General features: G+C 41.9%; 3 protein-coding genes across 6 annotated transcripts; 1 reads left to right on the top strand and 2 right to left on the bottom strand.

Annotated features, from left to right (window-relative positions):
* Positions 1-1,663: 1,663 nt before the first annotated feature.
* Positions 1,664-2,410, bottom strand: LOC117614652. The gene is made up of 2 exons (XM_034343532.1): positions 2,160-2,410; positions 1,664-2,065 (listed from the first exon to the last, which is right to left on the bottom strand). Exons 1-2 carry the CDS (start codon positions 2,305-2,307, stop codon positions 1,923-1,925), a joined length of 291 nt encoding a protein of 96 aa, XP_034199423.1. The 5' UTR covers positions 2,308-2,410; the 3' UTR covers positions 1,664-1,922.
* A 4,980-nt stretch (positions 2,411-7,390) lies between these two features.
* LOC117613900 lies at positions 7,391-10,497 on the top strand. Its single transcript, XM_034342517.1, has 4 exons — positions 7,391-7,711; positions 8,846-9,533; positions 9,810-9,964; positions 10,105-10,497. The coding sequence occupies exons 1-4, from the start codon at positions 7,391-7,393 to the stop codon at positions 10,495-10,497; spliced, it is 1,557 nt and encodes a 518-aa protein (XP_034198408.1).
* Positions 10,498-16,347: 5,850 nt separating this feature from the next.
* LOC117614631 (LEC14B homolog) lies at positions 16,348-21,771 on the bottom strand. Of its 4 annotated transcripts, none has more exons than XM_034343508.1 (10): positions 21,402-21,771; positions 20,662-21,125; positions 20,421-20,540; positions 19,961-20,038; positions 19,254-19,427; positions 19,003-19,080; positions 18,613-18,788; positions 17,697-17,855; positions 17,130-17,190; positions 16,348-16,778 (listed from the first exon to the last, which is right to left on the bottom strand). In XM_034343508.1, the coding sequence occupies exons 2-10, from the start codon at positions 21,049-21,051 to the stop codon at positions 16,581-16,583; spliced, it is 1,434 nt and encodes a 477-aa protein (XP_034199399.1). In that variant the 5' UTR covers positions 21,052-21,125; positions 21,402-21,771; the 3' UTR covers positions 16,348-16,580. The 4 variants fall into 4 exon arrangements, with proteins under 4 accessions (XP_034199399.1, XP_034199398.1, XP_034199400.1 ...); XM_034343507.1 differs by having other exon boundaries at positions 21,406-21,771; XM_034343509.1 differs by having other exon boundaries at positions 17,697-17,852; positions 21,406-21,771.
* Positions 21,772-24,973: the final 3,202 nt, after the last annotated feature.

Here is a 24,973-nt window from a genome sequence, read left to right as displayed (position 1 = left end):
TACTTTGGATCGAGTGTATTTGGAAATCTATGTAAAGGAAAAATCTGACGTTGAAGATTCAAACTGTCCAAAAGTCATTGCATGGGTTTCTTTCTCCATCATCATTCATTTTCACACCCAGAAAAATCAAGTTTGAACAAAACAAGTGTATGTATGTCAATGGTATTGCGTATTGATATGGGAAGCTGTTGTTGACCTTGATGCACAAAAGCTTGCTCTAGAGAAATGTCAAAAGACCAAGATCTACGATGTTGGAGAGAGTATCTTGGAAAATATTGTGAACTTATTGGACATCTATAATTTATGCATCGTAGTTCCCAAGGTAAGTCTCTTGTTACTAAAAAAATACAAATAATTTTCTTTATTTATTTATTTTTTCTATTTAAGCCTAGAGTTAGGGAGAGATGTCAAATTAAATTTAAATTTAATGATTTATGTGTCAATTTGACATTTCATGTAAAGGAGAGACATTATACCACGTGGGTTTTAATATTTCAGTTAGAGTGAGTCACAATTTTTTCTGCATGATAAAAATGTCACAATGAATTTGACATATCCTTTAAAGATGCTCTTAGATTTCATAGGATTTTGTTCAATTTGTAATCAGTGAAGAAAAGAGGGGAAAAAAAAAATCGAAGGTGATTTACAAGCTTTGGCAGTCCAACTAAGTCATAAAGGCCCAAAATGAGTGAAAAAGGCCATACACATCTGATTAAACAAGCAAAATGGCAAGCCCAAATCCCATTACTTGTAATCTCTTATGGCCCATTTTTATGTGTCCTTTGACCACCTCATGCCATACCTACTATGTCATGGGAAGTGACCCATACTGTTCACAGCCGAGGTGCAATTTTTGTGTGTTAACACATCATCACCATCGCGAGGTGTTACTAATTCACACATCATAATACGAATGTACGGCAAAATTGATATATCATGGACTTTTTTTAGCCCGTCACTGAAAAATTACTCTAGTAGAGTATGAACTCTGAGAAAAATGGCTCTCACTTCACTAAGCTTTGAAAGGAGAGTAAAATCATGTATTTGGCAGTTGAATGACCTACTTTGAGCCTAAAGAAATTTAAGGCAATGGGTAGGTAATAGTAACCCATACAGATAGAAACAGCTAAATAATATCAACATTTAGACTAGGAAGTTCTCACTGGTTTCTCCTGTTTCTTCAGAACCAATCTGCACACAGAAAATCAAAATCTTGCAAAAAAAAACGCTTCCAAGTTGTAACACTCAGATATCTGCATTTGCACCGCCTTCACGCTTTCCCTTTCGGCTTTACACATGCACCCACATGATGGAAAGAACACTAAGAGGACTTCTCCAGTGCCTTAGATACTTAGTTGATTTTGTGACTAAGTATGATCTATTGGATCATAATCCAATAGTTGGTGAGCATGGATGACCCCTCACATGACTATATGAAGAAAAGAAAATAACAAAAAGAAACAAAATCCGCTGATTCCTCCTAACATAACTTGCAGAATGGAAACTATAGTTTGATGAACAGCCATAGTTAAAATTTTAAACTTGGTATTCTAATCCAAATCCATCCCTTTTTCGGGTTCGCATATAAACTCCAGATTTGAAAGCGTACCCAAAATCAAAACCAAAGGCAATTACTAATCGAATCCAATGCATCAAATCAAACTAAATCAAAACAAAACTCAGTACAACTCTATTTATATATTTCCAGATATCCGGCATACATTGCAGGTTGTACAAATTTTTCTTTCTAACAAGTAGTAGTTTCCAGGAGGAAAATTTTCACTTCTTTGGAAATATATTAATCTGACATAATTAGCCACTTCATTCGAAAAGACCAGATCTGAACAACAAACCCATTTGGCCACCATTAACATTCCCACACAGAAAAGCACATAACAGAAATCGGAACGGTAAAAGAACTTTTATGAAACTTGGTGGAGCAATAGCCTCCGGGTCGTGGCCAACCCGACATTCTTCGCGACCCGATTTACGCGGGACCCCGAATCCGATTCGTCGTGGTACCAACCCACCGATTTCTGAGCTTCCAGAACGATCTTCGACAAACCTGAACCCCATTTCGAAAACCAGAGCAAAAAATTCATACCCAGAAAACGAAAAATCAAAAATCAAAACGGAAAAAGGAAAGTGAATGTATGTACCTTGTTGAACGGTCTGTTTGTTTTCGCGGATCTCGTGGATGGTGGCGGAGATTTTCCAGTAGAGAGGTCGACCGACGTAGAAGAGGACCAGAAGAACCAGAGCTATGATGAGTATGCGGAAGGTGATCCTTGCTGCGGACGACGCCATTGTCGTTTGCTTGGCAAGTTCTTGCTTGCTTGGTTTGTTTGTTTCTTTGGTTTTATTACATCAGTTGTGCTTTGGCTTTGGTGGGTAAATTAAATAAGATTTTATTTGTTTGGTGTGTGAGTTTTTGGGGTTCCGAGGATAGTAAAGACTAGGACAAGGTTAAAGTTATTCTGGATTTGGATTGTTATCTGTCGTTTTATGCTAATTTGCCAAGTCATTACAAGATTTCATTTCATGGAAGATTAATGTTAAGGAATATGAAATCCTTTTTGGATAATAGACTAGAACTTCCAAAGACTTATTATTAAAAATTAGGGTTCTTAACTGTACACGTCCCTGAATTTTGCACCCAGTTGCAATTGGGTATGTGAACTTTTTTTTGAGGCAATTACATCCCTTAACTTCACAAATAGTTTCAATTGGGTCATGTCATCTAAGTCTGTCAATTTGCCCGTCAAAATGAGGAGTAAAAGTGCCCTTTCGAGTTCCAAGGGTCTCATTCGCTGAATAATCTCGAAGCCCCACACATTTAGAGCTCCTTGTTTGATTCAGTATACCAAGAGGTTTGAAGAGAGAGAAACGTTTGGCTGCTTGGAGGCGTGAGAGAGAAGAGGTTTGAGGAGAGTGTCAATTTCTGTCAAAACCATCAACAAAACCTCCTCGAACAACAACAACAACAATATTGTATTGTTCAAGCCTAAGATGGAAGAGGACAACATAGAAGAGGCCAGCAATGGGACCACCACAGAGGAAGACCAACAACAACAACAACAGAAATTGCAAAGTCATTATATGTACAAGTGTAGTGACCTCAACTTGGATCTTTTAATTGGGTTGGTGCCCTTCCAGTCCAAGCAAACTCGGGCTTCGTCCGGGAACTCAGCCAAGTCAAGATTGCAGTAGAATAATTACCAGGTTTTAAGGATAGTGCAGACAACGGTGGTGGCTTAGGCGGTGTGTTTGTGTTGTCAAGTTGGGTTTTAGAGCAGTGAGGCTTGTAGGAATTGTCAATGCACAAATGGGTTCTACAGATTTTACAGACCTTTGAATTCATAGCATGGTTTTTTCTCTTTTTGGGGTTAAATTCTTTTTTTCTTTTGATAGATCTTATAGACCTTTGAATTCAGTTTTCCTCCCATCGTGAAAACTCCAATATACCCCTCACAACAAGAGCATGACTCCAATATACCCCTCACTCCAGTAGATCTTTTGTTACGGAATGACTCAATTGGAACTACTTGTTGAGTTAAAGGATGTAATTGCCTCAAAAAAAGTTCACGGACCCAATTGCAACTAGGGGCAAAATTCAGGGACGTCTACAGTTAAAACCCTAAAAATTATATTTTATCATAAGCTAGGGACTAGGCACAATCCAAAAGGCTGCAGTTGTATAATATTACTTAACAACTTTAGTTTCTAAGTTGAATACTCCTCCAACATGAATATCATCAAAATCAATACTCCTCATACGGGTATGCAAAGTAAATCGAGTTTTCTTCCAATCCTAGCAATTCCCGGGTGGATAATGACGCGAGAATGGAACTCATACAATGTATATTAGATAACTTTCAGAGACTTATTATTAAAAGTTATAAGTATCATAAGCCTACTTGTTACATGTCAAATAGAAACAAAACTAAAGTTTGATACCAACATCATCAGGGACTAGGCACAATCCAAAGGGCGGGTGCATACCTAGTGTTCACATGAGCTGCAGTTGTATAATATTGCTTAACAAGTTTAAGCTGAATACTCCTCGAACATGAATATAATTAAAAGAACTAAATGAACACTCTTGATATGAGTCTGCGAAGTAAATCAAGTTTCTTCCAATTCTGGCAATTTGTCCGTGGATAACGACATTGCCGATCCATTACTATCCAAAAATAAAGCACAATCACGCAAACATTCCACCTTCTCCTACTTTTTGGTAGCAATGTTTAACTTGTAGACATAGAAGTGCTCCGCCCCTCTGCAATTGTGCCCCAAGAATTCCCGCTCCACAAGCAAAAGCTCACCCATTGACTCTAGTAGTCATGTTTTACCACTCGTCATGCAGCCAAGAACATTCCTATCAATGGAAGGTTTAAATCTCATGATCTTGGTGGGATGGTTATTATAGGTGTCCCTAGAGTCCCAAACTTCAATTGAATGGTCGAAAGACAATGCAAATAAATAACGGCCATTGTTGTGGAGTTGGATATCAAAATAGCCGTCATAATGATCATGTGAATCCTCTAATTCAGTCCATGCCCCCGCATCAGCGTTTTCTTTGCCTCTGCTGTGCTGATAGAATGTTAGCCTTGTCGGTCGGGATATGGTATCGTGAATTACCACGACAAAGTTGTTGTTGCGAGAGGGGTCCGAGGAAAGCACAACTTTTCTAATTGAAGACCCGCACCGGCGCAAGGAGGAAACGTCTTGCTTTTTCTAGATATTGGATTGAAAAGACGAATTCCACCAATTTCGTCGAATAATCTTGACCCCACCACCTCCAGCATCACCAACCACTCATGTGATGAATTACCCACCAAGCGTCAATCAACTATGAGTGAAAAATAAACAACAATTGGCAAGATAAAAAAAAAAACAAAACAACACCAACAAGAACACCAAGATTTATAAGCAAAGAACAATTTGAGAATTTTCTTCTCTCTGCTGAATGGCTTCATGCTATTTTTCTCTCCCTCACTTTTGGTGAAGTAGCTTCTCTTCTCCACCACTTTTGGCTGCTGCCATGCTTCTCCTTTTATAGAGAAGCCAACGGGTGAAGGCCAACTACTTTAATTATGAGGCCAGCTATGAAGTCTGTTGATACCAGAATCAGCAACCAATAAGAGCTAAACAAGTGGACAATATGCATCACCGGTAGGGGAGCCTTCGGTACCCGGGCATGCAGATCCCAGAATAAAGGCACAAGTGCCCACTGGACACTTGGCATATCCACAATGAATGTCCACAGTCCCACATTGAAATTCTACACAACTTGCACACCTCCCAAGGTTTATAAAAGAAGCACAGTTCCCTAAAATGGAGGTAATCAGAACTTACGGCATATAGCCTATTGATTGTCAATTTAAGCTTGCTAAATTCGTACTTACTTAAGCGTCGGAGAGCCTTCAACCGGTACCACACCGGTGCCTAAAGGTCTTACTGAACGTTTTGTTATCTTGCAGATCACACGCTTCGTAGAGGCACATGGCATACTGAAGGCCCAATACCACTAAGTTGAGCCCAAAAGTGCCGAACCACTTTTTCGCATCAACAGATTGGCGTCGTCTATGGGAAACGATCTGAATCAACCCATTATCCCTAGAACACTTGGGGACCACTTCTGGACCAGTATTCCTGCCAGAAGAGGGGTTACCGTTCGGAAGGCAGAGGGGAGCTAGCTCAGCGCTGGCCCTTAGCAATTCGCCCGTTATGCAACTCACCGCCGAAGCCGAGCTTCTGGCCCAAATCACTTCTCTTCGGCAAGACATGGCAAAACTCCAAGAACATAACAACCTTCTCTCGTCCAAAGTAGACGAAACCCAGCAGTTGTTCAATCAGCAGTATACATAATATTCAAACCATTGAGTCTTCTCAGAGCCTGCAGACTCCGAGTCAGCAGAAGAAGGGTAAAAAGAGGGTAAAGCAACGCCTGCGCCCTCCAAACAGCTGGTAGTCCCTGCACCCAGGGACCAGCCCTATCTATCGAAGAAGGTCTACACCGATTATCGCCACCAGCTTAACGACAAGGAAGTCGAGAGACAGGGATCTCCGATCAGGATCAATGCTCACCTAAGAGACTCCCGAATAAGGGTTATGGGAAACAAGTCGCCTATTCAGAAGGTGCGAGGCCTGGAATCCACCGCTGAATTAGACTATGAATATGTCCCTTCCAAGACCAACCTACCGTTTGGCAACACCAACGAGGTACTCGGAGGCCGGACCGGTAAGCCCACAGAGATGTTCGGAGGACTACGGCTCCGAGGAAACCCTAGCCAAGATCCCGTCATCCGACTTCTTTTTCAGAAAGTCCAGAAGATGGAAAACGATCGAGTTCGCTCTCAGGAACCGAATTGGGGAAAGCTTCGGCCAGGGCCATTCACCGAACGCATCAGGCATTCCCGGCAAGATTGGGATGTGCAACCCTTACGTATACCGTTCTACACCGGGGTGGAAGACCCCTTAACACACCTTCACTCCTTCTAGTCGGCTGTGGGATGCAAAGGTCTCAGCGACGAGGGGCAATGCCTGCTGTTCCCGTCATCCCTTACAAAAGCAGCCTTAAACTGGTTCTACCGATTGGAGCCAGAAACGGTGGATTCTTTCGACGAAATAAAGCATATTTTTCTCAATCACTTTATGATCCAGACGGACTGTCTATATTCTGCCGATGATATGTACACGATTCGGCAGAGAAAAGATGAAACCCTAAGAGAATATGCTGCACGCTTCAGTCATGAGTACTTCAGGTGTCCGGAAATGGATGACAGGAGAGCCTACGATGCCTTAAAGAGTGGCCTTCGGTCCTCACACTTTCAGTACCTTGTGCACAGTAGCAACTGGCGCACCTATGACGAACTAATGAAGCAAGCAGCAATCCACGCCAAGGTTGAATATTTCAACTCGAAGTCCGGGCCTTCGGCTAGGCAGGAGGAACCAGCGCAGAGGAGCTACCCTGGGCAGGAATCTCTGTATGCCACAACTAAAGGAAATAATGAGTCTTCGATACGGAATAAACGAAAGGACACTCACGATGCTCGGTAAGGACACCCGAAGAAAGGAAAAGGAAAATACGGTCGCAATGACCACGGAGCGCCTCTACCGAATCCCGACCACGCTCAGGAAGTCTTCACTCTGTCGAATGCCACTTATGAGGTTGTCCTGATGAACGAATACGAGATAATACCAAAGCCGACAGGACAATTGGGATACCGGTAAATTCTGCTGGTACCACTAGCACAACAGCCACAATACAGAGGAATGCATAAGCCTGAGGAAAATCGTCGAACGATTGATTCGAGAGGGAAAACTGGACCAGTATATTGCCAGACCACCACAAGCACCGATCCCAAATGCGAATCGACAAATAAATATGATCAGCACCATCAGCGGAGGGCCCACCTTTGCAGGTACAAGTAACCGTTTGGTGAAGCAATATGTACGGGTCGCTCACTACCCTCAGGTCTTCGGCATAAAATTCAACTGGCACCACAAAGTTTCAAAGGTGGTGTTAGAGCCCATCACATTCTATGAAGAGGAAGAAGAGGGGATCCTTTACCCCCATGATGACCCGATGATCATTCGGGCTGAAATCGCCAACTATGATGTAAGGCGGGTACTGATCGACACTGGAAGTTCAGTAAATGTAATTTTTGCCGATACTTTCAGACGAATGGGAATAGCAGATAGCCAGGTCAATCGGCAGATAACACCCATACTTAGTTTCTCTTGAGACCTGGTCTAGCCAATCGGCAGTATCAGTCTGCCCATCGCCTTCAGTGTTGTCCCTCGAAAAACAATGTTATATGACCAGTTTCTCATTGTCGATTGCCTAATGGCGTATAACGTCATAGTGCTGGTGAAGGCGCACCTCTCCCCCCCACATGTTGCTGATGAAGTTTCCGACTTACAAAGGCACAAGCGCTGTCCGAGGGGACCAACTCATGGCACGGACGTGCTATGCAACGGTCCTGAAATCGGTAGTTTTCAAATTTTCTGTCCAAGGGGCGCCCAACAGCAACGGGCCCATAGACGACCCAAAGGATGAAACACCAATGCCGCAAGTGCAACCTGCCGAAGAATTGGAAACGGTTATACTGAACGCAGAGCAACCTCAACCCCCATCTATGATCGCAATTCATTGAGTTCTTACAGCATCATCCCTGAGGTCATCAGCCATAAGCTCAGCATTTTCCCCATCTATAAACCTGTAAGACAGAAGCGCTGTTCGTATGATGCTGAACGGTACGAAGCCATGCGTGCAGAAGTTGACAAGCTAAAAGCAATCGGCTTTATCAAGGGAGCTACGTACCCTATCTGGCTTGCAAACTCGGTAATCGTACAGAAGACGAATGGCGGGTGGCGAATGTGCTAGGACTATACCGACCTGAACAAAGCCTGTCCAAAAGATAGCTTCCCGTTAACTCGGATCGACTAGCTCGTGGACGCTACTGCCGGTAATGAGTTGCTCAGCTTCATGGACACATACTCTAGGTATAATCAGATATTCATGAACCCTGCAGATAGCGACCATATGGCATTCATCACTGACCAGGGTTTGTACTGCTACGATGTCATGCCGTTCGGCCTAAAAAATGCAGGGGCAACATATCAAAGGCTCGTTAACCGAATCTTTGCCAAACATATCGACAACATCATGAAAGTATACGTCGACGATATGTTGCTAAAAAGCCGGATGGCAGAAAAGCACCTACACAATTTGGCCCTTATGTTTTGTATATTGAAAGACTACTGAATGAGACTAAACCCAACGAAATGCGCCTTCGGTGTATGTTCAGGAAAGTTTCTCGGGTTCATGATTAATCAGAGAGGGATCGAAGCCAATCCCGAGAAAATCAAAGCCATCATCGACATGGAAAGGCCTAAGACACAGAAGGACATTCAGAGCCTTGCAGGGCGAGTCGCTGCCCTAACACGCTTCATCTCTAAGGCTACCGATAAGTGTGTGTCGTTCTTTAAAGCCTTGAAAGAGGGCAAAGAGCATATCGCGTGGATTGCCGAATGCGACCAGGCATTTCAAGACTTAAAAAACTACATGAGTATAGCACCATTGTTGTCGAAGCCACTCCCAGGAGAGGTTTTATTTCTTCATCTTTCTGTATCTAGCACTGTCGTCAGCTCGGTGCCGATACGCAAACAAAAGAAAGCAGAACTACCGATCTTCTACGTCAGTAAGGCACTACAGAACGCAGAGATTTGGTACCCTCCCTTGGAACAGCTAGAATTAGCTATCATAATCTCAACTCGAAGACTTCGCCCATACTGCCAAGCGCATGAAATTACAGTCTTAACCAACCAACCGCTTCGGCAGGTGCTCCAGAAACTGGAAGCGTCTGGTCGATTGATCAAATGGGTAATTGAGTTAAGAGAGTTTGACATACAGTTCAAACCAAGACCTGTGGAGAAAGGGCAGGCTGTCGCTGACTTCATCTCTGAGCATATACCTTCGATAGCACTTGAGCCAGCTATTTCAGAGGCTAATGACGGGAAACCAGGCAAGTAGAACGCCGAACACTTCTACACTTCCGTTCCCACATGGATTCTGCATGTCGACGGCTTGGCGAATCAATAAGGTTGTGGAGCTGGTCTGGTGTTAACTACTCCAGAAGGAGCCAAGGTCGAATATGCCCTCCGATTTAACTTCGGAACCTCCAACAATGAAGCGGAGTATGAAGCTCTTTTGGCCGACCTTCGGCTAGCCAAGAGCATGAGCGCAAAACAAATCAGCATTCACAATGACTCCTAGCTCATAGTGAATCAGATAACTGCAGACTTCGCAGCCAGAGATACCTCCATGACAGCCTACCTATCAACCACATACCCACTTCTTCAAGAATTTCAAGCCTACGAGATTCGGCAGATCCTCAGAACGAAAAACAGTCATGCTGATGCACTGGCACGACTAGCTTTGGCCATCAACAACAAGGTTGGTACAATTTTGCCACCGAACAAGGGGACTACGTCTTTCGGGAGATCCATGGTGGCGTATGTGGCGACCATTCTGGATCCCGATCGCTCGCACATAAGGCCTTTCGGCAAGGGTATTATTGGCCAACTATGCATCAGGACACAAATACACTAGTGAAAAAGTGCGACAAATGCCAACGCTTCGGCAACATACCTCACATCCCTGTCGAGCCTCTAACACAAATTGTGAGCCCATGGCCTTTCGCCCAATGGGGACTCGACCTAATCGACCCAATGTCGCAAGGCAAGGGTCAGGTTAAGTACGTCGTGGTTGCCGTGGACTACTTCACCAAATGGGTAGATGTCGAAGCACTGGCAACTATAACGGCAGCCAGAATGGAGGACTTCGTATGGACTCACATCTGCTACAGGTTCGGTATCCCCTACGCAAAAATCCCCGATAACGGCAGGCAGTTTGATTCGGAACTCTTTCGACAGTTTTGTACTCGTCTCAAGGTCAATCTGTTCTTCGCCTCACCAGCTCACCCTTAATCAAACCGCCAAGTCGAAGCAATAAACAAAATCATTAAGAAGCTGTTGAAACGGTAGCTCGACAACGCCGAGGGTGCTTGACTTGAGAAGCTTCTAGAAGCACTGTGGGCCATTCGAACATTCTACCGAACGTCCACCGGAGAAACCCCTTTCTTTCTCGCGTACGATTCAGAAGCCGTTGTTCCCATGGAGATCGGCGAGACCTCTTATCGAACGAAAAGCTTTGCCCCGAAGGTGAACGAGGAAGCACTCGCATTGAATCTCGACTTAATTAAAGAACGCCGAGCGTAAGCCAACCTTCGGAATGAGGCCTACAAGCAGCGAGTCTCTCGATACTATGATTCAAGGGTCCGATCCATTCTTTCCGAATCGGGAACTGGGTTATGCAAAAAAGTCTCTCTTGCAACCAAGAACCTCACGGAAGGAACCCTCGGACCTTCCTGGAAAGGACCTTACAAGATCATCAGTATCCTTCGATCAGGAATCTATCGGCTAAGAGACTCCAGATGAAAAACCCTCGGTCATCCTTGGAACATCGAACATCTGAAATATTATTTCAAGTAAGGTTCCCTAGCCTACGGCAGGTTAAAATTGTAAAACAAAGAACTCTGTAACCTCGGCAGCATTTAATGGAAAATCCCTCGGCTCTAGTACTCATTATAAACTACTAGTTAAATTTATTTACATGTCCTTCGAAAATGTCAAAACAAACTTTTATTAGCCTTCGGCAGTAAATAGGTTTTAAGTTTTAATCCTACCGACCCTATCTGCACTTACAATTGGAAAGAATTCTTTATCCATACGCATGACTAGCCATCGACAACAGCCTTGAACAATTGGCAATTTTCTATTAACTAAAACTTGTGAGCCTTTTATCAGCCCTCGGCGATAAGGTAATTCCAATTAGTTTTTAAACAAGTATTAGCCATCGGCAAAAACTATCTAATCGGTAATGCATAAAGATTTTGTTAAAAGGTCAGCAATAAAAAAACTTAGACAAAATATCAAAGATAAAAATAAAAAGATGCCCTCAGCATCAAGGTGTTCGGAACAACTGCCTTATAGCAGGTATAGGATTAAAAGCAAAGATAAAAGGGATAACGAGAAACTATACGGCAGTCTCTCCAGCACCAGGAGCGGCTTTGGTTTCTGCTCTAGGCTCAACACCAGCTTCGACCTCGGCTTCGGGGCCCAGCTTAGAAGGGGCGTCTTCACCCTCGTAATCCTCGATCATCTCCTCCGTAATTCCCTCCGGTAGAGGCGGGGGATCAGTAGCTAAATTGAGGTTCAGTTTAGAACCCAGGTTGAAGCGCTTGAAGCGGTAGATCAAATCCATCATCTCTTCACTCACCTCTTTGTCCACCAGGGCAGTGAAGTCTTCTGATGAACGGTACCGATCCACGGCTTCCTGAACAGCAGTCTCAATCTCTACAGCACTAGATCGTTCGGCCTCTCCAAAAGCCACCGCCACGGCCTCCTTTGCCACTTTGGCCTCCCTCGCTGCCGTCATCAAGGCTTCCAAGGCGACTCTCACTTCATTCAGCTTCTCTTCGGTGGCCTTCAACTACCGTTCAAGAGCCGCCTTGTCTCTAAGAAGATTGGCGTGGTCCTGAAGCACTTTGCCGGCCAACCTTAGAGCTGCCATCGTCGTAGGCCTTCTTTGCCCGTTCGGCAGCATTAATGGCTCTCCTCATACAGAGCCACATGTCCATCGACGCCTGTAAAAGTCACTATCAGATACCAAGAACACACGCATACCTCAGTAGGTCAAAAAGCAATAAAACTCACGGTAGCCTGTAGACGAAAGGCGCGACCGGCCTCCCCTCTAAGGCTTTTCTTTGGCAGCTTATCCATATCGGACAGCTTCATCTGTAAACCGATAATCATATGGTTCGCAAATTGGACTGTCTTGGAGGGACAGGCGATGGTGACCGATCCCGCCGCCTCTTCGGCATCGTCGTCAACGGCAAAGACCGCCATGTCTTGCTCCGGCACCTTGGCCCTCTTCGCCTTGGTAGGACCATCGAGCTCCATCACCAAAGGACTTTTGCCGGTGACTTCCCGGTAGGCCTCCCTCGCAACAGCAAGGCTCTCGTTTTGACGGCCCTGACCCTCAAGCTGCCGAAGCCTTTCAGAAAGAGTCTAGTTCTCCAATTCGGCTTCCGAAGGCTCGCCAGCAGTGACTTGTTGAGCCGGAGGGTCCTGCTGCGGCAGAGGTTGCTGCTGGGACTGTCGTTGCTTATTTGCCTTGGCCCCGAGTAGGAGACGCCTCATTGACGCCTCAGATTGCTGCCTAGTAGGAGTCACTGCAAGACATATACCATTACGAAAAATGAAACAACATAGGGGCTCATACATAACGGTAAGGAGATTAGAATTCACTCTCTACATAATTGACTAGCCGAGCTCTTATCAGGTTGGCCGTGAAAATGAAGTCTGAGTAGGAGCGGTTGGCAGCTGGCACCTTATTTCTCACTCTCTCCACCTTTTGAATGTTTGCCTTGGTGGGAGTAGGTTGCTTCACTTTACCTGCAAAAACGGTATACGTCAGAAAATCGTAAAGGGATACACAAAAGTGCCGAAAGATCTATTATAATCCTACTGGCAATCTAGAAAACGTTAGGAATAGAGAACCGAACGGGTCTATCCGAAGGCGACTCCCAGTCACCAGACAACAGTACCCTCCGATTCCTCCATGATTTTTGCGAGTAGGGCACTCCATTCACAAAATGGCCACTCTCGAAAGCTTGCAGACAATTCGCATGAACCCAACCCCCATGGTCTATGCTCTTAGACTTTGTAACGCTGTATAAGTATGAGAACTGCTCATACAAAGGGTCGCCTTCTTCCGCAAGGCTGAAGGCAATAATGACTCCTATCAAAGCTACCCAAAAATTTGGATTGTATTGACCTAGAGTGTAGCCTAGGTGGGCGAGGATCCTCTGAACGGCAGGCTGCAGAGGTAGACAGACGCCTTATTTCATAACGTCCGTAAAAAAGACGACTTCACCGTCTTTAGGGTTACTTAAGGATTCGGTAGGCCCCAAGATCCTCCACTTAACCGAATCTGGGATGAGATATTCTGCCCGAAATTTGGCCAGTTCAGCCTTGATAACCAGATTCGGACCTAAGTAATCTACCCCGAACAGAAGCCTCTTCGGTTGGCCTAATGGCACTTTGGGGTTTCCCGGGGAAGCCATCGTCACTGCCGGATGAGATGAAGACTCGGCAGGTGCGTCGCCCTGTCCAGAAGTGGAAGTCTTCGAATGGTAGCTAGCATGCCGATCAGGCAACCGCGTATCACCCATTAGTAACTCGCAGTACTGGCTCGGACTGGCACAAGCATCCCCGCATGGCACTGCAACCAACGGAACCACCTGGTTCGGTTGTAGAACCTTTCCCCTACCGAAAGACGGTGGGGCCCTAAATCTTTCACCGGCAACTTCTACCTCGACTTCTTCACTATCAGCACTCTTGAAACCCAGTGCCACACTGTCGGAGTCCCGTTGATCATCCGAGGACTCACCATCAAACACATTAGGTTCAAAATCATACTCAGACTCGCTATCGGACATCTACAAACAACAAAGGGAAACTAAATGCCATGCATAAAGATCAAACTAAGGGTTCTTATGGCCGTCACTACCTACGGTAGCTAGACTACCAAACGTTCCTCATGTTTATGTGTGCTCATAGTCTATATCAAGCCATAAGGACACTTTAATCGAAAAAGTACATGAAAAGACGGAAATACCTTGTTTGTACAGTGTCGGAAGTCGCCGAAAATCGCTCCCCCACAAGAAACAAGCCGGAAATTGCCTTGATTGCTGAAGGATATTCGCCGAAAATCGCATTTAGAAAAAGCTCTTAAAGTCTCTCTCACAACACAAATGACCCCTCATCCGGAGTCACCTCTATTTATAGAGGAAGAAGTCAAACGGCACGCTTCGAAAACCCAACCAGCGCCATCATTGCTTTGAAGCACATGCGTTGCTCGACACGTGGTGCCAACCCAACACCAGGCACGAAAGACAAAGCGTCCGTGCAGGAAACGAAACGTCACTTCGGTCTAGAGCAACTCTGCTTCCCATCCAGAGCTTAGGCATGGGCTGTACACCACCGTTCGGAAGTGCAAAAATTACCGAATGGCATCACAACAATGGGTGACTCTTGGAATACCCCGACACCTCGAATCAGAAGACCATACCTGCGAAAAGAGGCCTTACCACCTCTCTCCAACCAACGCACCGAACGGTATAGCTACCCAGATACCGTGCATCAGCTGCTGCTGATAGCTCACGGAGACCCAGGACTGACACAAGTCACTGTTGAGACCCTACTCTTAAACAGAAACTTGGGGGACTCCTGTTGATACCAGAATCAGCAACTAATAAGAGCTAAACACGTGGACAATATGCGTCACCGACAGGGGAGCCTTCGGCACCTGGGCATGCCGATCCCCTAATAATGGCACAAGTGCCCACTGGACACTTGGCATATCCACAATGAATGTCCACAGTCCCACATCAAAATTCTACACAACTTGCACATCTCCCAAGGTTTATAAAAGAAGCACAGTTCCCCACAATGGAGGTAATCAGAACTTATGGCATACAACCTATTGATTTGTCAGTTTAAGCTTACTAAATCCGTACTTACTTAAGCGTCGGAGAGCCTTCGGCCAGTACCACACCGGTGCCTAAAGGCCTTACCGAACGTTTGTTATCTTGCAGATCACACGCTTTGCAAAGGCCCATGGCATACCGAAAGCCCAACACCACTAAGTTGAGCCCAAAAGTGCCAAACCACTTTTTCGCATCAACAAAGTCAAAAACAGGGCTTTTGTCTCCCACGTGATGTTATCATCTCTCTGCCAAAACCAACTACCAAAATAAATAGCAGAACGTGTTTTCCACTTTTGACTATTGTTTGAGCCAATAATCAACAGTGATGAACCCGGAAAGGAATCGACGTTGCCAGGAAAGCCTTGAGACGCTTTCCAGTCCATCTTGTAAACCTTATTCTCTACCAGGCTGAAGAAGCATATGCCATCCACATGACCATCACTAGGGGCCTTGGGCCACCTACCATGCAATTTGAGGGTGGGAAGCATGAGCCATGGATATTGAGGAGGCAACGCGGCAGTAGAGGTATACCATCTTTCATCGCGGTTCCAAGAAGAACAGACGGCTTCAAAGCGAAGGATGTCCATGAAATTCGATCATCAGCCCACTTATGCATAGCAACCGTTGCGGATGATGATGATATTGGGTTATCTAGATTTCCAAGTATTTATAGGCGTCGCTTATGATATAAATCCCATTTGAATTAGGATATACTATAATCTTTCCCCCTCCCAATGGAAAATAACTCCCATTTGAATTAGGATATACTATAATCTTTCCCCCTCCCAATGGGAAATAACTCTAATGCAACATGGTAACACTTTTTGCTATGCCCAGCCGATAACACAATGACACGTGGGATCATAAGTGATTGTAGCTAGAGTTCTCACTTTGTATGTCATTAAGTGATTGTAGCTAGAGTTCTCACTTTGTATTACTCCACGTGTCCTTTACATGTATTTATATGTATTCATATGCGTCGCTTATGATATAAATCCCATTTGAACTAGGATATGCTATAAATTTTGGGTGTTCTCAAACAAACATTAAAATTAATTGAATATACCATAATATCAAACTATTTATTAAATTACAAATTCCCTCTAACATAAAAAGACCAAAAAGTATTTATTTCCAAGAAGAACAGACTGCTTCAAAGTGAATGATATCGACGACATTCGAAGCTAAACATTTTATTTTTTTTAATGAATACATGAGTAAGGAGTGAGTCGCATGCTAAACATGATTTGATTTGAATATATCAATGCAACTTTACACTATTTGTTTTTATTGTGAATAACGATAACATTACATATTTTGCATTTGTGTACAGCCATTATAGTTTATAAGGCTGCGACCAAAGAACTATAATTTTTCTGTACTTACTGACTGCAATTCTTTTTAAAAAAATTTAAAATGCAGTATAACATTATGAACCGTGAAAAACATGAACCATCCTCAATAGTTATAGTAGCCTCTCCTCCGGCGTGCTCTCGGCCTCTCCAGGGTGGGTACTTGGTCATCCCCAGGAAATTCCCATCTGGCAATCGTCCCATCCCAAGAAGAGCTGACCAACATCGGATACAGAGGATGCCAACTACAGTCTCTTACAGGTCCTTCGTGATGGTTGAGTCTCGCAACTTGAGCTCCGGTCACCTTTATAGAACAAACAAAATTACTAGAGATCCAATAATCACAGGTTCCCAAGACATAATTTTTCAAGAAGGGAACATGTTAGCCTGAGCTTTGTAATAGTGACAAGCTAGCAAGCTGAATTTAGGAGAAGTTCTCATGGGAGTGTTATTTTATTAGAGACTCTGCCAACCATGATTCTTGCTTTGCCACAAGGAACTCATACAAGCATTTACTTTTGTCTTCTTTTTATGGGTTGTAGATGAATACGAAAAAAGATGATAGCTACCTCATCCCATTACATCAACTATTGAACAGGATGACATGAGAAAACAGTGTGTTGATGATGTGAAACATGAAAGATGAGTTACGTACCAGATCATATATATAGACACAATGATCACTAGATCCAGTGTAGATGTACTTTTGTCCGGTACTGCAATAAGTAGGACACGAAGTTAGAAACATACTCCAAACATACTCCTAAACAACTGTCAACACAGCCAACTGATTATATGACAGATGAAACGGATTCCCTAGAACCAGAAAAGCAGCCAATAAGATTGTAGGCTGAATCAATGCCAGATGTTTTACTTGACCAACTTCCCTAGCTCTATGATCATAATCTGATAAACGAACTTGGTGTTGAACTTTGAAATAAAGCATAATAAAAAACCAAGACCAGGGTTAACTATGAAAGCAGGTAATGGAACATACACCTACTCCAGCAGTTCAATAAGTCATTTGAACTCATAACTCAGTCAATACATCATGAAGAGTAAAGCCTAGCCCATTCAATCTTGGACTTACCACAAGTTTTTTTTTACTTTATTATTATTACTTTTTTGAACTGACCAGATTCAAGCCAATATCACTATCAGCAACTTTGGATTCACATATCTTTGAATCCAAATTTAAAATGAATACAGAAATGAGAATTACCTATATGCTGGAGAAAAGTAACAGCGAATTAAAGTACGAAGGACTCCATGGCCTCTATATGTAGCCAATGACTGATCATTTGGATGTTTCAAAGTTTTTGCATGAGCTGGGTACTCCATCCATCTGTAATCCCAGTCATGATCTCTAAGCCTTGGGCTGCTGGTTGGAAAATTGAAAATCAGTGGCCACAAAAGTAAATCCATACACTAATGTTTAAACGTGGAGGATCTAGACTTTAGTCATTGACCCAGTATCTCAGTATCTATATAATAAGCTGATTTGACAAGAGTGTTTATTCCGCACACAGACAGGCACAAACAAAGGGTTCAAATTAACTTGAGATACATGAACTGCATGTTTTAATATGGTAAAAACACAATAGTGACATTAAGACAAAATGGTTCAACAAAGATCAGAGACATATTCCATGCTATAATAATAGGAGCTGCTGTATTCGAATCTCACAAAGATGGTCCTCTTTTCACCATGCTTTAATATGACCAAACAATCTGATAAAAAGGTTCGATAAATTCCACCATGCTCTAATCATAGTAACTATTCGCAAATAATCTACTTTTCCACTTCTAATTGTTCCCCAACCTTTTACCATCCCTTCTACAGACAGAAAATATCACGATATAAAGTTCTATTAAGCTGTCAGCACTCAATATGTCTGTTACCATATCATCTTCTTTATATTATTGACATAAAACAATTAATAGCATCATAGGTCTACCTATTGAAGAAAGACTGCCAAAACCACGTCAAAAATCAGACATTAATATGAGAATATAACAAAATTGGGTCAACTTATCCCATGCTGTTGACAGCAATAAATATTATATTTATATAGCACTGAACAGAAATCCAATAAGTTAACATGAGCAGAAAAGGGAAACAAGTAACACAGACTTACTACATGGCTCTAGAGGACATCTTTCTTATATCCCAGAGTTTGGTAGTCTGGTCCTTCCCATTTGATATTAAGTAACGCCCATCTCCCCGACTATCAAGAAATGTAACACCTTCAAGATGTCCCATCAGGACCCCAGCTGCTTGTCCTTTTGTGATTAAGCAGCGTCTATCCCAAACCTGTACAAGAAAATAAATAGGACTATAATTCATGGGGACTCATAGCTCCAATGGTAAAGTATCCTCCCTCCCGGCCTCCTTAATCAGAAAATAAAATTCAGTGACAACAAAAGGGAAATGCCAAAATAAAAGAAAATAAAAAACAAGTACCAAACAATGTAGAGATCATGATTTCTACATCTTATACCATATAAAGACAATGGATGAACCCTACCTTACAGAGATTATCGTCACTGCCAGAATATATGAGATGTCCAGTCTCATCCGCAAAGCAAACAGTGTTTACATCAGACTGCAACAAAAGTTAAATAAAATAATCAACTGATACCTGTAAGTTCCATCCAGATAGTCTCTGGAGAAAGGAACTAGAATGGGCAACTATGTGCCTTTAAAAGTAGACGGCAAACTTCTCAGAACCACCATTAAGGAGTAATTTGATTATATTCGATTTTTCAGAGCCTTTACCGAGTGTGCTGGTATTCGGAGGTTAACTTTATTTGCTTGGAGATCATAAACATATATTGAAGCATCACTACTTGCAGCCACAAGCTCTCGCCCATCAGTTGAAAATCTAACTGAGAAAATTCCAAATTCGTCCTCATCACCATCAACAGAAAAATCCAGACCTTCATGAATTTCCTGAGCAGAAAAGGTAATCTTTAAATGTAAGAAAGAACAAGTATGAACAAGAAAGTGATTCTATGAAGCGCACCATCATAACAGAAAATCACCTGATTATTAAAATTGAATTAGTAATTATCCAAAAAATAAAATGTACACTTCAAAAAGTACAAAAACAGGTTATAACGAGATAAACCCAAGCATTATAGTGGGGAGTTGTAACATCTTGCAAAATCACCGATATGCCAACAGAGTATCTAGGAAAACAATAATTTTGAAATGAAGTCAACAAACATCCCTAGCTAACCTCAGATATCATAGCTAGGAAGTAATATCTACCAGCTTTCATGATCTGGTAACATTAAAAAACATTCCTACTTTACAAGATGAAAACAACAATTCAAACAACATATATGCTGAAAAGTAACATGGTTTATAAAAAGGCCCAGGAACGTTATGGATCACACCAGATCTATAAACAAACCAATTAAACTAGTATCTACAAGATATTCTGTATTAAATTCAAAGCTAGTAGCACTAGTGTCACATACCGTAACATTTGCAAGTGACTCTGTCATAGAAGATCCAACATTGACAATATTGACAATGGGTGTCATGCTAGCATAAACCTGCAATTTTACATTCAAATTAATCGTGACTAATAATAATTCTGGAATGATGATCATAATTGTCAGGAAAACGAAAACAAGCCAAATATTCAATAAATCTTGATGACCTTATCTCTATCATCCCAGACACATCTAAACCTATTCTATAGAGAGGAGAAAGAACTACATATACACAAGCTAAGGAATTTGCACAAAGTGTAACAAAATGTATAGAACAGTTTGCATGACGATTGAGAGCACATATGGGTTGTCTTGCATTTGCTAATTAGAGAATTGAGCAATCAATCAAAGAGATTATTTTTCTATGAAGAAAACCTACAATTTAAAAGTCTTAGTTATATACAGAAGGCCCATTTGATTCAATAAAGCATCATTAACTCACAAGATAACGTTGATCTGGCGATAGAGATGTATCAGTAATTGTCCATCTCAAGCTTTTGGTTAGGATGTCCTTCTGAACTTTCCATCCCTTATCAACATTATATATTTTAATATGGCCTCCCTGTTTCATTAAAAGAAGAAAGTTAGGACTCTGTATCTGCATGAATGTATAGTGGGGAAATTTATTTTTTTTAAGCACAAGAATAAATGAGTTATATCATTAACCCCATAAACCCCAATACCTGAAATCCAGCAACAAAAAACAAACCATCATTTGAAAATTGAGAAACATAAGCAGGACTTGTTGACTCGTCCACCCCCCATGGACCATTGATGGGCAGATACCGGCTCAAGACATGGCAACCGTCAGCAGACGAGAATCTCCCGCGTCCTGAATGATTACTTTCACGACCAACCAACATTTTCATTGTTGAAACCAGTAACCTTGACTTTCCAGGCATGTCCTGGCTCAAAAGCTGATGGGGTCTTGATCTATGCTTAGTGAGTTGAGCAATTTCATGATCAAAATCATTTGATACTTCATTGGGTCCTTTACTTGAACCAGAACCTTCAACAGCATTTCCACTATCACAAGCGCTATTATCTTTTCCAAACCTCGTTCTGTAACTCATTTTGTAATTTTCCCCAATACCCACTACTCAATGGGCCATCACATTAATGTAATTTAGTTCTAACAGTAGTGACCCTGCACATAATTAATGTATAATTTAGAGTTGAGACCAAAAAAAGCTCTAACTTTCAACGTGAAAAATCTTCCTATTCACAGTTCTCGCACACACAAACAGTCAAGCGCAGCTCAACCTAATCAAACAGCTTAACCAAGCTCAGTAAAACCCAATTCCAATTCCTCAGAAACCAAACAATACTCAAACAAAAGATTCTAACTTTGAATTCCCATTTAACATTTGTCGGCAGAGGCAAACAAAACAAAGCGTTGAAAGATAATCAGAGAGCTACTTACTTACCTTGGCGAATCGAATTATGATCCCTAGAAATTGGGGGAGAGAGGAGGCGATGTGTGAATTGGAACTGAGCGAGATCGTTGATGAACCGCCATGAATGGGTTTTGGGTCGAAGGAGAGGTCGTTAAGGTGGAGCTATACGTGTCTGAATGCAAAGCAGGGCATGGTCATGGGTAGACAGATGATGGTCTATAGTATTCCGACTCTTTTCGACCAAAAAAAAATAGTCTTCCGACTCGGAGTGGACCGTTGTCGACTCGTGGAGTCGTGGACCATCCAAAATGAAATAAATCGGAAATGTTGTAAACTAAATAGATTATGTAGAGAATTGAGAAAGAGAGAAGGTATAGAAGCCTAATATTTTATTGAATGTTTTTTCTGTCTATTACAAGTGAGGATGAAGTCTTATTTTATAGGCAACAAAATCTAGTAGTGTTATTGCCTCCTGTGGATATGTGGTTGGCTCTCAAGCGATGATGGCAAACAAGTTTCATCATTTCTCTTCAATTAATTAGGTAGTGGGCTCTACCATTTTGGGATCCATCCTTTACTTTACAACACTCCCCCTTGGAGATCACAATTGGTATGGAATATGACTCGTTAAAAACATTGCCAGTAAAAACCCAGTGGGACAAAAAAAAACTGGTCAAAGGAAAAAAGAGTACATAACCATGTGTAACATAAAATTCTGTGTATATTGACACGCGTGCGACACTGCCTCGTTAAAACTTTGTCAGGAAAAACCCAGTAGGATAAAAACTTGGACGAAGGAAAAAGAGTACAGTGTGTAAAGGTCTTTATTGACAGCACGCTCCCCCTGATGCTTGGCAAAATATCTTTAAGCCATACTGTTGATCATCTTTCTGAATATCATAGTTGACACTGCTTCTGTGAGTCAATCTTGAGCGACATTGCCTCGTTAAAACCTTGCTAGGAAAAACCTAGTGGGATAAAAAAAATGGATGAAGGAAAAAGAGTACAGTGTATGAAGGTCTTTATTAATACCACGCTCCCCCTGAAAACTTCATGACTAGCTTTTTCCAGTAAGCGACCATAGAAATTTCCAGAGTCCGCATATCTAATAACACTTGGGCTATTTGTAAGTTCACTCAAAAATATGCCCGTATATGGTGTTATGCTTAGATAGCATCAAATATGCCTCACATCATCCCAAAATGATGGTGATGGAGTTGAGCTCTATCTGGAAAATACGATGTCCGGTCCAATATACTTCCGGAAAATCCTTAAAGTGTCCAACGGATAATCCTCATAAAAATGCTTCAATACTTTCTTAGTATAAGCAAGAATCTCGTTGGCATAATGCTCGATCTTTAAGTCGAGACAAATATTTCTTGAACTCTTCAGAAGCTTTAATGTGTTGCAAACACATTATAATCCATGTACTCACTGAGGCAATTTATGCACATTAGTATTGAGTACAGATTTTGTGCTTCAGGCACATGTCCTTCAGGGACTTGCTTCATGCAATTTCAATCCTTTCAAGGATTTTGTTTAAAGGGATTAAACTTTATGACACATTATATAGCTTTAACCCAGCTATTTATACATCTTTAGGGAATCACTTCTGGTGATATGCTCCGTGCATTTAATAACCCTTAAAGATAACATGTTGGTCTCCGTAAATGTGCAATAAAGGGGGCACAATTGAATCTGTAAATATGGAGAAAACCCAACATTCCTTGTTTCTGCCAGAAACATTGTGTCATACAAAGTAGGTATATTCCCTTTTATTCCGAACACCCAAGTATAACTTTCAATATTAACATCTTTTGGGGTTCGTACTGTGGGTTTGTTCTTTCACGTTCATTCTCATCTATAATGGAATTGCCTCATTCCATTTTGGCCAATGATATTGTCGACATTTAATAATTGAACGTGGTTCCAATCAACACAGCCCATTGATGATTTGAGTAGCTACTCCAAAATCCAAAATTTGTCATTCATCAATTCATGATCCCACCATTCTCATGTGCATGCGCATGCATCAATTATAAGCATTTCTTTGCCTTTGGGTACCCAAGCCACTTTAGGGGGCTTTTATGATGTGAGAATGTGGATTATAACCTCAAATGGAGCGTTATTTTGCAGTAGAGCGTGGATAATCTCCATTTAGGGAGTTGGAACATTTAGAACCCATATATCTTTCATGCTGCAGGCATGCCACAGATTAATACATACATGTCAATTAATTTCTGGGACTTTAACCCATACAATTTTCTACGCATTAGGCGTGCACAATATCAATATTGACATGTCAAAGGATTGTCCTTTTGGGACTTCAATCCACATCATTTGCTACGCAACAGGCGTGCATCATATTGATCACTGCTATACCCATATTATGTTCTTATGGGACTTTAATCTGTGCAGTGTATTATCAATGTATCCAACTTGCAATCTGTAAAATTTGCATTAATAATTCATGGATACATACAAGCCATTCTTTTGGAACGGACTTATCTCCCCATTTGGTTACCTTTCAAGATAAAATATCAAATAAGTATATAAGCATAAAATAACACAAGTATTGCTTACATCCTTAGGTGGGAGAAACTTTTCTCAAGTATCATTCAAGCTCGTATCGGCCCAGTAAATATAATGTAGTGCTTGATGATCTAGTTATATCCTGCAAGAGCAAAAATCACAATTCTTCTCTCTGTCAAAAACAAATAACCCTTAGAGTTAGGATCACTGCATGGATTCTTTCTTCGGATGTTCGTTCTAAAGAAATAAAATCCCTTATGAACATAGAGTTATAAAAAGAAAGAAAAGATACAAAAATTGTGATATTGATTGCAAGGTAAGGTAAGCAATCAAGGAAGGAAGCTGGTGGGAGCAGACAACAAGCTCTCATTTCTCCTAGTCTAGAAGGACCTCAGGAGATTAGAGCATAAGGTCGCCTTCACAGTTCCCTGATGTAGCGGAAACGTGATCAGGGATAGTCTCGCTTCCTGAATGGATGATCAGAGATAGTCTTGCTTCTCGGGCATATTGAGTGCTCACTGATAAGAAAAACAAGTAGATATCGCATCACTAGGTATGGAGAAAACTGGATGTCTTCTGCAAAGAAAATTTCGTTAGTAACACATTTATACACAAATAAGAGGAATAGGTAGAACCGGTGAATTTCAAATTAACCATAGGAAAATTGCGAGATTCTCGGGTACTTTTGAAAAAGTAGCTCCGTGAAATCCGCAAAGCAAGATCGGCTTTGACGAAAATAATACTTGAAAACGCCGAAAGTGCCGACAAACATTAATGGAGGCCGCGTGAAGTTTTGGAATCTGGAAAAGAAAAAGAGAATATGGGGATCCGAGAAGATATTGGGATCCCGGAAAAGTTGCCACATTTCCGTCTATAGATATTGCTTATACAAAACTTGATTGGAGCAACTGCGTTTCAACTCAACTTCCTTCATTTTCTGAAACTTTAGTTTTTCTAAGACTTTCTTCTAAACCTTCTTAAAATGGCTTCCTCTTCTTCCTGCCCAAATTATTTCAATTTAAATGATGCTCCCACAACAACCAGTGACGCCAAAGTTTGGCGTCCA

This window comes from Prunus dulcis, chromosome 1 (genome assembly GCF_902201215.1).
Source record: "Prunus dulcis chromosome 1, ALMONDv2, whole genome shotgun sequence".
Classification (NCBI taxonomy): Eukaryota; Viridiplantae; Streptophyta; class Magnoliopsida; order Rosales; family Rosaceae; genus Prunus; species Prunus dulcis.
Note: the sequence above shows the minus strand (reverse complement) of the source record. Positions and strands in the feature narration are given on the sequence as shown.